The sequence below is a fragment of the Molossus molossus genome, unplaced genomic scaffold (assembly GCF_014108415.1).
Source record: "Molossus molossus isolate mMolMol1 unplaced genomic scaffold, mMolMol1.p scaffold_m16_p_5, whole genome shotgun sequence".
NCBI lineage: Eukaryota > Metazoa > Chordata > Mammalia > Chiroptera > Molossidae > Molossus > Molossus molossus.
In genome coordinates, this window is record NW_023425388.1 from 92,165,663 (window position 1) to 92,179,694 (window position 14,032).

General features: G+C 35.8%; 1 protein-coding gene across 2 annotated transcripts in view; it reads right to left on the reverse strand.

Moving 5' to 3' along the window:
• EPHA3 (EPH receptor A3) overlaps nt 1–13,753 on the reverse strand; it is a 347,739-nt gene extending 333,986 nt beyond the window's left edge. The window contains exon 1 of one of the 2 annotated variants that reach the window (XM_036242607.1): nt 13,538–13,753. In XM_036242607.1, the coding sequence (XP_036098500.1) occupies nt 13,538–13,625 (88 nt within the window). In that variant the 5' untranslated portion in view covers nt 13,626–13,753. The remainder of the gene's footprint in view (nt 1–13,537) is intronic. The other variant, XM_036242608.1, reaches the window with a different exon arrangement.
• Nucleotides 13,754–14,032: the final 279 nt, after the last annotated feature.

Here is a 14,032-nt window from a genome sequence, read left to right on the forward strand (position 1 = left end):
TCTCCTTGGAACCAAAACCCGGTCTCACAGTAAGATGTCTGGGTTCTCAAGCCTATAGTCGTTCAAGAAAATAACAAACACGGACCAGAATTTAAATTGAAACCTGGACCCTTTAGTAAATGTAAACCCTGTGCTCTTTATAAAGTGTTAAAGTTATCATTTTTTTAAAAAATCAGAGAAATTTAAAGTCCATTCTGTTATCAATACTATTTTGGAGAAAACAGCTATCAAAATATCACTAGGGAATGTGTACTTATAACAAAATAACCCTTCAAATAAATGCATGGGGATGCTCTACTTTCAGTCCATTAACAACTTCGGCTTTAACAACAGTCCCTAGAATAACAGGTCTCTTTGGTTCTGTGTATTGTCAACTGATATTATGAATCATTTAGACAAATGAAATGTGTTTCCCAAAATGTAAAAGTTACTAAAAGTAAAACATTAATGTTTCTGTAAGCTTTGTACATTACTTTCATAATTCACTTATTTCATAATTAGAAGTCCCTTAAATAGGAGCATAGAAATATCAGCATTTCAAAATATTTCAAAATATCAGCATAGAAAACAAAAAGTTAGTGATAAAAATGTTTTATTTTATAAACCTTCTCTGGATATTTTTATATCACAAAGTGAGTTTATTTATTTATTATTTCAAAAGAAGCTCATTAAAGAATACATAAATTGGTTTAAAATTCTAGGAAATTAAAGTTTGTGGATAGATTTGACTTCATCATATTCTGAAAGTAAACTGTATCTGGATCCTATGTCATACCTTATGACTAATGTCTGCAGTCACTGATGCTCACAAACATGAAACAAACTTTTCAAGGAATAAACACAGGTCTTCATAAACACCCACAAGTGTCAAATAAGGTACCACACGCTTGTCCGTTTAATTCAAACCTCGAGCCCTTTTCCTTCTATCCCAGGCGCCTGTTGTCAATGGAAAGTATAAACTTTTAGTATTGGTGATAGAAAACTTTTTAATTTGTCACTGGAAGAGAAGGTAGAGTTCAGACAAACTTCAATGTGCTTTTTCTTGGCAGTGTAGTTATATTATGAGTGGCACCTGCAGAAGCCATTATTTGGGGATAGTTCTTTTTTGATTTTCAATAATGTGTTTCCAATACACTCACATGCACCCATGTGCACACATGTCCTCACACATTATTTACATTAAGCTTACATATATGCTTATTTAAAATAGCTGCTTCTGAATGTTCTTTCAAAGTGTTTTTTTTTTTTAATTTTATATATACTTACTATGCATTCATTCAAATTATTATTTAAATTTTCTAGATACATTTAGTAAAAAAAAATCTGGGTTATAATCATCCTCACCACATAAAATTATGCTTATTTAAGCTCCATCCCCTTGCTATTATTAATAAGTTATTGTTATTATTAATGTGTATCTTTTACAAATCTTTGCTATATCCCAGAGTCTGATTTGGGGGGGCTAACTTAACTCTTCTCTGAAGATGCATATATCATTTTTCATAATTTTTCTATGTTAAAACATGACTTTTAAAAAAATAAGTATTCATTTTGTGGTCATCTGTCTCTCTTGAGTTATCTTCAAGGATGTAAGACTATACCATTCCCTATAACATTCTTTTCCAAAATCTAGTATGTAACTAATATAAAGGTATGCTAAATGGTAAATAAAAAAAATACATCCAATAAATTATTATAATATGAAAATGAATTCATGTTTTTCTTTTTTTTAATCCTCACCTGAGAATATTTTTCTATTTATCTTCAGATAGAGTGGGAAGGAGAGAGAGAGAGAGAAAGGGAGGGAGACAGAGAGAAACATGGACATGAGAGGGACACATCAACTGGCTGCCTCTCACACAACCCCAGCTAGGACCAGGACGAACCACAGCCGAGGTACATGCCCTTGACCAGAATTGAACCTGGGACTCAATGGTCCACAGGCCAGTGCTCTACTGCTGAGCCAAACTGGCCAGGGTGAGTTAATGTTTTTCTTAATGATTTTCTTGATTCATGCTAATGGTCTTTAAATTTGTGCCTTTGAAAAAAGTTCTGATGTTTCCACTACTAGGGTTAGAGAAATAAACCTACCACATACTTGACCAAACATAGAACACATTATTCTTAATTAGTTTCCATAGGATCACCTTTGCAAAGGGAAATTTATAAGGATAGTACTAATTTTATATACTTTTAGTTTTTCTTCTTGAATTTTATATAGATTTTTTTAAGATATTCAAATATTTAGAATTATTTTGGACATCACTTATAAGCAAAGGTAAGAAAAAGTTCTGTGTTCAATGTACAAATGTTTAAGGAAAGCAGCTGTACCCCAAAATATGGGGAAAACATTATTTTAAACATAGATTAGTCTAACTTGTTCAGTCAGATTAAATACATATAATTATGACAGAAAATCTTGTTTCACAAACCAAAGACTATCAAAGCATTATGACTTCAGATCAGAAATGTCAAGAACACCATAATAAAATTTGAGTTTACCTTTTCTTAGTTATCTAGTATATTAACTTATCTATGATAAACAAATAATAAAATTAAACAAAGAGAAGAATACTATGCCCTTTTATTTGCCTCTTTAAAAATATTTCTAATATTTGGTAATTGCTATAGTTGATGATATTTACATAACAAAAGAATAATAACCCAATTTCATTTCTATGTAAAGTTTCTGTGATTGTGCCAGTTCTTTACATTCTGTTAATATGCAAGATCTACCATCAATAGCTTTGACATATTGAAAGAAAAACCCAATTTGAAGAAAACTCTAGCTTTATGTCACTCTAAATATTTATAAGTTGATTGAGTGTCCAATTCGAGAACATTAACAAGAATAGATGAGACAAACAAATGGTTGTTTTCACTTCATCACTGATTTGCACTTTGAAAAACAAAATTTTATACCATTATGATTTCAAAAGGTATATACTCATCCATTAAATTTTACCACAGTGTGAGAATAGTTCATTTTGTAAGGGGGCAATACTACTGGTAACACACACACAGTTCTGCAAGGAGACTTTTCCTCTGAGTGGTGTTTCCTTCCCCAGAGGACTATGTTGATAATTCACAGGGAAGCAACTCAGCTCTTCAGCCTAAATTCTTGGTGTGAAGACTGCTATCACATACAATAAAAATAAAAGATAATAATCCTTCTAAACCCTATGGACTTTTATTCATTGTTAGGTCAGGTTTGAAAATCAGGAAATAAATATGTTAAGTACTAAAAGCAGTTCTTCATTTCCATTACCCTGAGGTAAATAGTAAATTTCTAAATTTCATATTGATTGGAAACGGATCAACTTTATTGGTGGCAAAAATTTAATTCTAAAACCTTATATTTTTATCCAGGGAGGGAGTGGGTCTGTAGAGTGTATTCATGTATCTTTCTTAACTATTATTTGAAAGAATACAAATTAACTTAATATTCACATAAAACTTTTAGATGAAACCATTTGATATTGACTTGACTTGTTGACAGTGAAATTGAGCTAGGTTTCTCCCTTTGCAGTGCCTTTTGGAGATGCTGCCATGTAATCAGTCAAGATTTTTGTCTTAAACAAGAGGAAAGTCAAGTTTGCATTTTCTGGATTTGAGAGAGCTCCACAAACTCAAATATGAATAAAAAATTAAGAAGTAGGGAAACTAGGCATTGATTCTAATTCTCCAGAAGCAAGAGACCAAAAGTTTGTTGCTAAGCCTACACTTTTGCTCACAGAAAATGTTCCAATAGCTTGAGTGACTGGATAGTTTGTTGGGAACGTAAACGCTAACAGGTTAGAAAACTTTTTTTTTTTTTTTTTTTGCATGTTATAGTGAAGGAAGCAAGATACTAAAAGCAGCTTTCTGATTTGGAAGTCTGATGTCATCAATATGCTATTTTTGCTCGTTGCCAGGTTAACAGAATTTATTGAGGCAATTAATACAAAACATATGTGCTGAAATACCCACATGAAAAATATAATTGCCCCCAGCTTAATTTGCTACCTTTCAAAACCCTGTTTTAGCTACCTTTTCACAATGCTTCTACTCAGGGGACAAGTGTTTTTATAGAAGAGGAGATAAATCATTTATAATTTACTTTTTCATTTTAATGCATTTATAAGTTATCTTTTAAGTGATAACTTATAAAGTTTCCAGAGGGATTAAAGTTTACTTTTAGACCATGTTCTATTTTCCCACAATATTGATTTCTGTGACAATTCCAATAGTTAATTCATACTTGTTTTAATATATAAAACCCTAAATAATATTTGGGTTGTACTGACAGTTGCCTCACAACCTCTGTGTGCAGAATTTCTGATAAAATCTTCTTTCCAGGGTGAGGATAGATGTGTTTGTGTGTCAAGAAGAAAGACAGAGGTAAAAATGTGTGAAGAAAAGACATCTCAGACATGTTCTCCTGTCCACCACCCATGCAGATCATCATAAATGTAAACACTCTGCAGTTTCTAAGTAATCTCGGAAGTACTTTTTTGAAAGTACTTTGAAGTACAATATTTCACTCCAGTACTCTGGGTATTTCTAATTCTTTCTTGCAAAGTCACAAGACAAATTAGTGTAGTCACTGGGATTAAGGCTGAGAAGCAAGTGCTTTTCCTAAATGGAAGAATATCTCCGAGTTCACAGGCATTTGTGTACAGGAGAAAACATGAGGTTAAAATCAAAAGTCAAAGACAAGAGAGGGCCTGGCTCAGCTACCACTTTAGTAAACTAGTTTCCTCACTTGTAACAATGGAATATGTAATAATATCTATTTTAGGACTGCTCTAATGGTTAAGTGAGTTCCAGTAGTAATATATGGTATCATAAGGGTAAAATCTTTCTAATCAGCAGAACTCTGTGTAATTATTATCTCAATGTTTAACATGATACTGAGGCCATATTTAGTTTTGTAATCCCCTGGACTCAACACTTAAATTTTTTTTTTAAATTTATCTTTATTGTTTAAAGTATTACAAATGTTCTCCCTTCCCCCTATTGACCTCTTCACTGCACTATTGTCTGTGTCCATGGGTTATGCATATATCCATATAAATTTTTTGGTTAATCTCTTTCCACCCCACTCCCTTCCCTCTGAGATTCTCCAGTCTGTTCCCTGCTTCCATGTCTCTGGATCTATTTTGTTCATTAGATTCTACATAGTAAGTGAGATCATGTGATACTTGTCTTTCTCTGACTGGCTTATTTTGCTTAGCATAATACTTTCTGGGTCCCTTCATGCTGTCTCAAAGGGTAAGAGATCCATCTTCTTTTACAGACATTGTACTCTGTTGTGTAAATGTATCACAGCTTTTTTCTTTAAACCCACAGAATGTACAACACAAGAGTGAACCCCTGCCTCCTCACATCCAAGATACCATCAACCTGAATCTGAAGTGCACACCCCCACTTTTACTCATCAATGTCACCCCATTAAGTTCAGTAAAAAAAAAAAAAAAGTGAACCATAATGTGATCCGTACATTTTATTTTATTTTTTGCTTTTACTGATTTCAGAAAAAAGAAGGGAGAGGGAGGGAGAGAGAGAAACATAGATGAGAGAGAACATTGATGAACTACCTCCTGCTTGCCTCCCTACTGGGGATTAAGCCAAACCCATCACATGCCCTGACCAGAAATAGAACCAGTGACCTTGGTGGGTGGGACACACTCAACCAACTGAGCCACACCAGCCATGCTGTACCACTGCTTTTTTATCCACTCATCTACTGAGGGACATTTGGCCTTTGTCCAGATCTCAGCTATTGTAAATAGCACTGCTATGAACATAGGGCCGCATATATTCTTTCTGATTGGTGTTTCAAGCTTCTTAGCATATATTCCTAGAAGTGGGATCACTAGGTCCAATGGTAGTTTCATTTTTAATTTTTTGAGGAAACTCCACACTGTTTTCCATAGTGGCTGCACCAGTCTGCATTCCCACCAGCTGTGCACTAGTTTTATCTTTTATGAAATAAACAGCAAATTTCTGACACAACCACAGAAACATCAGCATCTAACTACTACCCTACCTCCTAACACTGCTCCTAGAAACCCTTTCTGGCCCATTCCAAGTTTGCTGCCCAAATTGGAAAGCAGAATATCCTGTTTAAATAAAACGACGGCCAGTCGAACAGGGCTGACGGAGGAAACAGAAATCACTGGAGATTGTGCATGGAGGAAAGTTTATGGAGCAGTCCCCTTAGCTCCCAAGAGGGGCCTAACAGGTGGCATTAATAGGTGGTTAGAAAGAAAACTGAAAAAGAGGATTCCTCATTTTAATCTGGTGACTGAAGGACTGAGGAGACCCTCTGAAAGATTAAAAAAAAAAAAAATAGCAAATGAGTGGGATCAGACAGCAGCAAGCAGGACAACTGGACGTCTCGGCTTCCCTTGCGTCCCAGCGGAGCGGGCCTAGTGCGAGGTGCTTTCCAACTCTGCCCGAGTGCCAGGCACCCTGCAGAAGCGGTGTCTCCTCCCCATCCGTCTTAGGGAGGGTCAGGGAATAAGGATGGAAGGGAGACCGCGCCACCGCCGGTTACCAATCTGAAAAGGCTGGCTGACCCCGCTGATCCCGGCAAGGGGGCAAGATCTGTTTTGGTAAAGTAAGGAGGTGCCGCCGGGCGGGTCCCAGCAGCTCGCCTCCGTGAGCGGAACCCACAGGTAGGGAGCGTCCAGGTGGCAGGAGCTCGCCCCTCCTGCCAGCGCCAGCAGCTCCGCGGCAGCAGGCAGAGGGCGCGCGTCTGCCACTCGCCCGCCGCGCCTCCTGCTGCGCCCGTCCCCCCAGCGGGCGCCCCGCGCCCCGGTCCCAGCCCCCGCCCCGCCGCAGCGCCCCTTGCCCGCTGCCCGGTCCCCGAAGGCCCGACCGGCTCGCTGCGCTTCGGTCACCGGCTCTGGCCATCAGGCGAGGGGACACTCGCGCACAAAGACGCCACCGGCCAGCGGGGCTCTGGGCTGGGGGACCCGGACCTGGAGCTGGGTTTTTATTATCCGATCCTCAATCCAATTCGGAGAAAAAAGTAATAAATTGTTAGGAGACGCCGTGCCCCACCCCACAACACAACCTGGTCCTAGCGACGGAGTAGTTTGTGGTTAGGACGCCCTGGTGGTGGGTGTGGTGGCAGCGAGGAGCGCCTGCCTGCTCTTCTGTCCGTCGCCACGGCACTGTCACTACTACCCTCACAGCCTTGCTGGGTGCTACCGTCCCCAGGGCACGCCTTTGAAACCGAGTCAAATGCGCGAGTCGTAGCGCGAAGGAAACGAGGCACCGTCAGCCCGTCTGTGGCCACCCCGCCCATGGCCAAGATTGTTCACAACAGTTCGTACAGTGCTGCCCACTTGTTTTCCCTCCTCCCTCGTCTATTATTCTGACTTCACCCTGTTGATTTGGATTGTGTGGATTTTCACCCTTTGCTTTGACTGAAACAGCAGGACATGGTTTAGAAAATGAAGGGAGGGAGGGAGGTCCACACTCGAGGCTTCCAGTTTAATAACATCACTCCAAGTCGGAGGCCTTATTTGCTGAACTGGTTTTGATTGCGTCCAACCTCCACATGTACTCGCCCAGGCATCCAAAGGGGGAAGCATTCTTTGGCTTTAATTCTTAAAACTTTCCCAGATAAAATATTTTCTTCTGGGGAAAAATCAAAAGTGTATAAACTTGAAAGGGGAAACAAATGCAACCCCCCTCCCCTTTTAAGTGTGCAGGATTTTAGGGATTTAATAAAAATTGATTAGCCAGATGTTTTAAGTGATAATGTTTTTATTATAAGCAAAAAAAAAATTATATAATACACTGGTTTGAGAACCTTTGCATTTCTCTACCTCTCCATCTTTCTAATCAACTTTTTCTTTTCGCTTGCAGACTTTTTTACTTTGCAATCGACCACTTTTTTTTTTTTCCAAAGAAAGCTGGTATGAGGCAACCTAAAACTTGCTGACTTGCAGACTTTTCCAAGAGAAAAACCTCCTGCCAGATTCCAGGAACTACCTGATACTAGGCAGCTGGTAATAGACCCACGGAGTGAAATCAAGGGGCACACATGTGCCCATACCCTGACTCCGAACAGGAGTGTCTTCCTACATTACTTTTATTTCTAAAGTCGTTACAGAAGAATTTTCTGAGGCTTTCAAGTCTTTGAGAAATATATTTCAAATGCTGGTTTTCGCTATACCTGGATGAATAATGTAATGAACGTTTCACACCAGCAGTCAACCCTTTATTTGAAAAATCTGTGGAAAGTTACTTGTGCACTTGGTAAAAGCCCTACATTGACCCTCCCTGGTGATAAAATCCAGATCTCTGAAAACAGAACCACAAAGGGGCACCTGCATCTGTTTTTCTAAATCTTTTATCCAACAGAAATTAAAAGAACAAGGTTTATTAAATATGTTAAAGAAAAAATGTGTATATTAAAAAATAAACAAAGTCGAGAATCTTGACAGAATCTGATTTGTAAAACTTAGTTTCTTCCAAGAAATACTATTTCTCCTTACATTTACTATTTATGCCAAACAAAATCATTGGAAAATGACTAAAATCAAAGGTAACCCACATCACAGATTTTTTAGTTAGTAAATGTCTGTAAGAACTTATCAAGTTCTGATGATTTGTGGAAAGTTTTATTAATATTTTCTGGAAGATTTTATAACTTGGAAAATCTACCTCTCAAGAACAGTTCTTGCTGTTTCCATTTGCGTTGAAGTTAGTAAATCAAATATACTGTGGAAATATGTTTTGCCTTTAAAAATCTTTTGCATATGTAACTGATTATTTGATATTTAAAAATTATAAATATTTTATCTCAGAGAAGTTCAAAGTTTCAGAAACAATTTTAATATTTAAGAATATTTATAAAGAAAGTTCTTGTGAAAAACCATTTACAGTGAGAAACCCTTAAATAACACACCAACATTTGAATATTAAAATGGGGATAATGTATAAACATGATAAAAAAATCTTACTAAATTCATTCTTAGGAATAATTTTCTTAAGAGTCAAGGTGAAACTACTAAATTGTTTAAATGAGCAACGAGCAAATCCCAGTTACATACAATAATAAAAAAAAACTACACATGAAACAACATAAAAACTACAAACTAAACAATGTTTAAAACACCTTTAAGTTTTGATCATGTACATTTTGTTTAAAACTTTTATGTTAAATTGAAGTGCTTTTCATTGTAGCTCCCAATTTCCAGTGTTTCATGGAAAAGACAACATTGTATAAATGCAGCCATGATCTAACACGTGGCAATGCTGTTTTCTTGTATGTAGTTTCCCTTTTAAAGTTCCTGTTGCTTCTGAGTTATAAATATATCCATTTGACTTTATATCTTAAAATAGACAGAAAGGTCTTGTCAACTATGCCATCAATAATAAAAAATAAGAAATAAAAAATGTTGATAGTTACATGGAAGTTGGTTTATACTAATAAATCTACTGTTATTGCCAGAATATTTACTATTTAAACGAGTATGTAATTGCTCACTTATGACAAGGACTAGAATGGTGTGATATGTGAAACATAAGAGTGAGGAGAATGATGTATCAAAGTGGACATTTTCCCACTTGAACCATTATTATCAATATTAATCTTTGGGAAGATATAGATTCAGAATGATTTAATTTCATTATAGATTTTGAGAGGTTATAAGAAGTTTCTTTCCGGCACAATCAAAATATTATCATAGCAATTCAGGTTGTCAGTAAAAGCTTAAACAAATTTGCTGATAATCCTGTTAATGACCTAGGTCAAGTGTTAACTGTTGTGGGTTATAAAATAGTGAAATTAAGGTTTCTCCTACCTCCGGGCAAATAACACAGTTATAACTGTTGAGGAGGAGGTAGGGGAGAGCTTTTAGGAGAGCTATTAAATTACAAAAATGTGTAATGCATTCAATTATTTAGTCTAGCATGATGAAATGCTATTAAAAGCCAATGTAAACCTTCTTCCAAAAACAAACAACAACAACAAACAACTATAAAGGTGATATGATAGTTTAGTTTTCTATTAATGTTTCAATCACAATATAGTATTACTTGAAGATATGTTTATATGTGAAAACTAATGCCAATTCATAGTAATTTTTAAAAAGGGAAAATTTCATTATTTAATTGTTTGTTTTCTCTAACATTTGCCTCATATTCAAAGGGAAGCACACAGTGTTTATCTGCAAGTCTTACTTAAGCTTTAACAATCACATAGTCTCCTCTAGTATTAGCAGACTTATGTTCAGAGAAATACATTTCATAGAAATGGTATCCCAGCTGCTCCAATAAAAGTCTCCCCAAACAAGTAGTATATAAATATGCAGATTTAATTTTATACACTTTTATTTTGAAAACTCTCATTTCCAATGTAAAGAGCTCTATGGGTAAATGTTAATCTAATTTGTAAACATTTTTTGGAAAGAAAAATGATTCACTGTATTATGTACTGATGAATAAGAAATGCATTCTGCCTCAGATTCCTTCAAATATTAAAGTGTTTAAAGAGAGTACTAATGCTAAAAGAGATTGAACTAATAGTCAACATTTAACTTTATATCAAGTTTTAACCTCCTTCCAAAGTTATTATTATTTACCATTATCATCATCCATCTGGGATGGGAAGTGGGAACAACTATATAAACTTTTCTAATAATACACAGTGTAACAATCCTATTTTGTTATGAAAGTAGCTGATTTCCCATTGGAAGTCTTTTCTTGGAGTGTCATGTAAACAGAGAGATGTGGTAAGATTTAAATAAAATTCTATGCAGCTTTTATAAAGTTTCTGTTTAATTATTTAGGCCAATTCTTGATTTAAGTGGTCATTGAAGTTATGAATAATCTAGTATCACTGAGGAGGCCAGCAATAGAAAGTATCACCTGGAATCATTTTCTTAAAAGCATATTAGAAAGTTATTTATAGCTGGATTAATAAAAGAAAAGTTCAGATTGAGCTTTTTCCAAGTTTTTTGTCCTTATCATGGACCCAAGCATTTCAATATTGATATTTGATTATTAAAATCTCAAAATAAAAAAGGTCACACAATGGCACACTTTCTAGCATTAACTCAATGGGTTGGTTTTGTTCTCTTTTAGTTCTCTCATGCCTAACTTCATAATAAATTGCCAAATAAATTGTAGTAAATTTTACTAGTAAATTTCTAAGAAATTGTCTACAGTATTGACATATAATTTTTAGCATAGCATTTTAATACAACCAATATTTTATATTTCAGCTTTCAAAATTTATATTAGAAAGCTATATTAAGAAGAGTAATTTTATCAAGAGTCCTTCTTCCCACTCACTAGATGACATTTTAGAAGGATGGCTTTCTGTTCAAGTGATATTGTTAGAAGACTTGCATGGAACTCTTGGCACATCCTTGGATTTTTTCACTTTTCATGTTGTTCATCTTGACTACTGAAACCCAAGCTATTGTATTAATATTTAAACCCTCATTCAAATATTACCCAAGTTAAATCTTTCCTTTAAAATTTTGTTTCAAAGCTTTCCTTTATGACCTCAGAATATAAAGAAGACACTACCATAGGACACAATCTGGAAAGAATAATCCCATGAACAATAGACAGATAAACTTTTACCCAAGCAAACTAAATGTAACTGTGTCAGTCTTCTGAGTATATTTACCTTTCTATATACATATTGTTAATGTGTACCTGCCTATGTAATAATATGCATTACATACCCAGACATGCACAAAGTATGGCTTAAAAGCCATTTGCATTGGCTTATTCCTACTCTGTTAAATTAATATTCATTCATTTTATATAAGTGTAAATAAGTTTAAAGTGTATTTATTTTCTCTTGCAAATTACTGAAAGGTTATATTTTCCACAAAAAATACTCTCAGCTATATCCCCGTGCATTATTAATTCAATTAAATCTATTATCTAAATAGTTTATAAATAGTTCATCTGGAGAAATATATTTTATCATAGTAATATGGGAATAATATTACTATTTTGAGTTATTGTCAACATTTTAATATCTTCAAAGAAAGAAAAAGATTAAACAAACACTAATTTTAACTTCTGATATGTTATTCATTATCTAAATGACTACTCTTGCCTTTCATTTATGAAGAATGATTGACAATTACTTTCAAATAAACATTTATTTGATTTTAAAAGAAGTCACTTGTAGGTAAGATGATTTTCTTTATCCTTATATTTAGAATTTTCAAGTTCCTGGTTAAAAAACAACACAGAAAAATCTAATGAAATCAACCAAATTGATAAAGGCAGTCACTAAGGAAAGAACAAAATTAAACTGCTCTATTATCAATGAAAGTAGGTCACCAACTATAAGAGATAATTTCAATATTTAATTCAAAATTTTCTAAATATTTTGAATTTTAAAAAATAATAATGCATATAATATACAAAGTATTTGCGTGACAATATATTTTTAGTCTGTGACATAACATATGTAGTATTTTCACATCAATTGCTCAATATTGCTAAATTGCAAAATAAATTGCTAAATTTGTTGTAAGTTAAAATGATTAAGAGGAAATCAAAGTTGTAAGTGTTGCTTTAAAGCAATCAAGAGAAGTTGTCATAAGAGTTAGTGTTTGTATTCACAAATCATTAGGAATACACCACAAAAGGTACAAAGGAAAAAGGGAATGCATCTATCAAGTACACAATCTTATGAGAAATGGTGGTGTCTTTAATATTAAGTTTGTATATTAATTCATTGAAAAGAGACAAATGCCTGTTAGGAGGAAAATAACCCAACATCAACAAAATGCCATTTGCTGCATATGAACATTCTTTCTTAATTTGCTATTTTTTGCAACTATTTACTATACCTATCCAGGATCTTCTCACTATTCATTAAATACATTCTGCTATTCGAATATAAGCCCTTAAACAAAGAAAAGCCAACCTAAGCTTATTGTAACTCCTGCAAATATTACTTATGTTAATATGGCATATGCTGCTCATTAGAACCTGTACCACAGAGCCGAGCATCGCCTGGTGGGATACACATCACTTCGATACAGCAGTTGCAATATAAACATATCACACACACACACACACACACACCTCTGCTTCTACAAACTCTGATTTCCTTTTAGTCCATTCATAAATGCCATGATCCTAAGAAGAAACAACCTGTCATTACAGTAAAACATATAGAGTGGTGGGTTGCATTTTATTTTAAACTTCTCAGAGTACTACATGGTCATAATTAAAAAATAAAATATTGCCAAGGCTATTTGGCAATTAACATTGAGTTGAAAAGCTAGAGAATTTTTCTTTCTTTCTGCTTAAAATTGTCAAGGTAATTGCACTGGTATCCGATTAAAAACACATTTTAGGTTTAGACAATCCAAAATTATCTCCTAAAGTGCTTTGGAAGACAGCTGAAAATAAAAGCATATCTTTAGTTGACTCTGAGAGCAAACTGCTTTATTACGAGGCACCTTCAGGACCTGAGAATGTTTCAGAGGGAACGTGCCCGGAGGAGCCCTGGCCCCGCGGGGCAGGGCTGTGCGCGTCGCGGTACCTGGCTTACCTTCATTGGACGGCTGGAGAATCAGTTCCCCGAAGCAGTTGAGAACAGAGCTGCTGAGGAGGAGGAGGATGGAGAGGTGACAAGCCATGTTGCTGGTGCAGAGGGCAGTGAGAGGAGCATATCTCCATGAAGCATGCCACTGATGTGAGGGGGAGCGCTCTGATTGCTGGAGAAGTTACCATGCTCCGCTCGCAGGCTGATGTCAAGTTTGACACTGGAGATAAGGAGGAGTCTGGCTGCCTTTCCGCGAACCTCTCTCAGGGATTTCCCTGGGTCCTAGTGCCGCCGGAAGCGAGAGCTGAAGGACCGGACTGCACGCGGCGACTTGCAAACCGCCCTGAAGCACCCAGAGCTGGGGAGGAAAGGGGTGGGCGTGGGAGCCGTCATGCCAATTGGGCAGGAAATGCAAAAGTGTGATGAGGAAGTAGTGAGGAGTAGTGGGGGACGGGGGAGAAAAACACCGCTCTTTATTTTCAATGAAAAGCAGCTATTTTA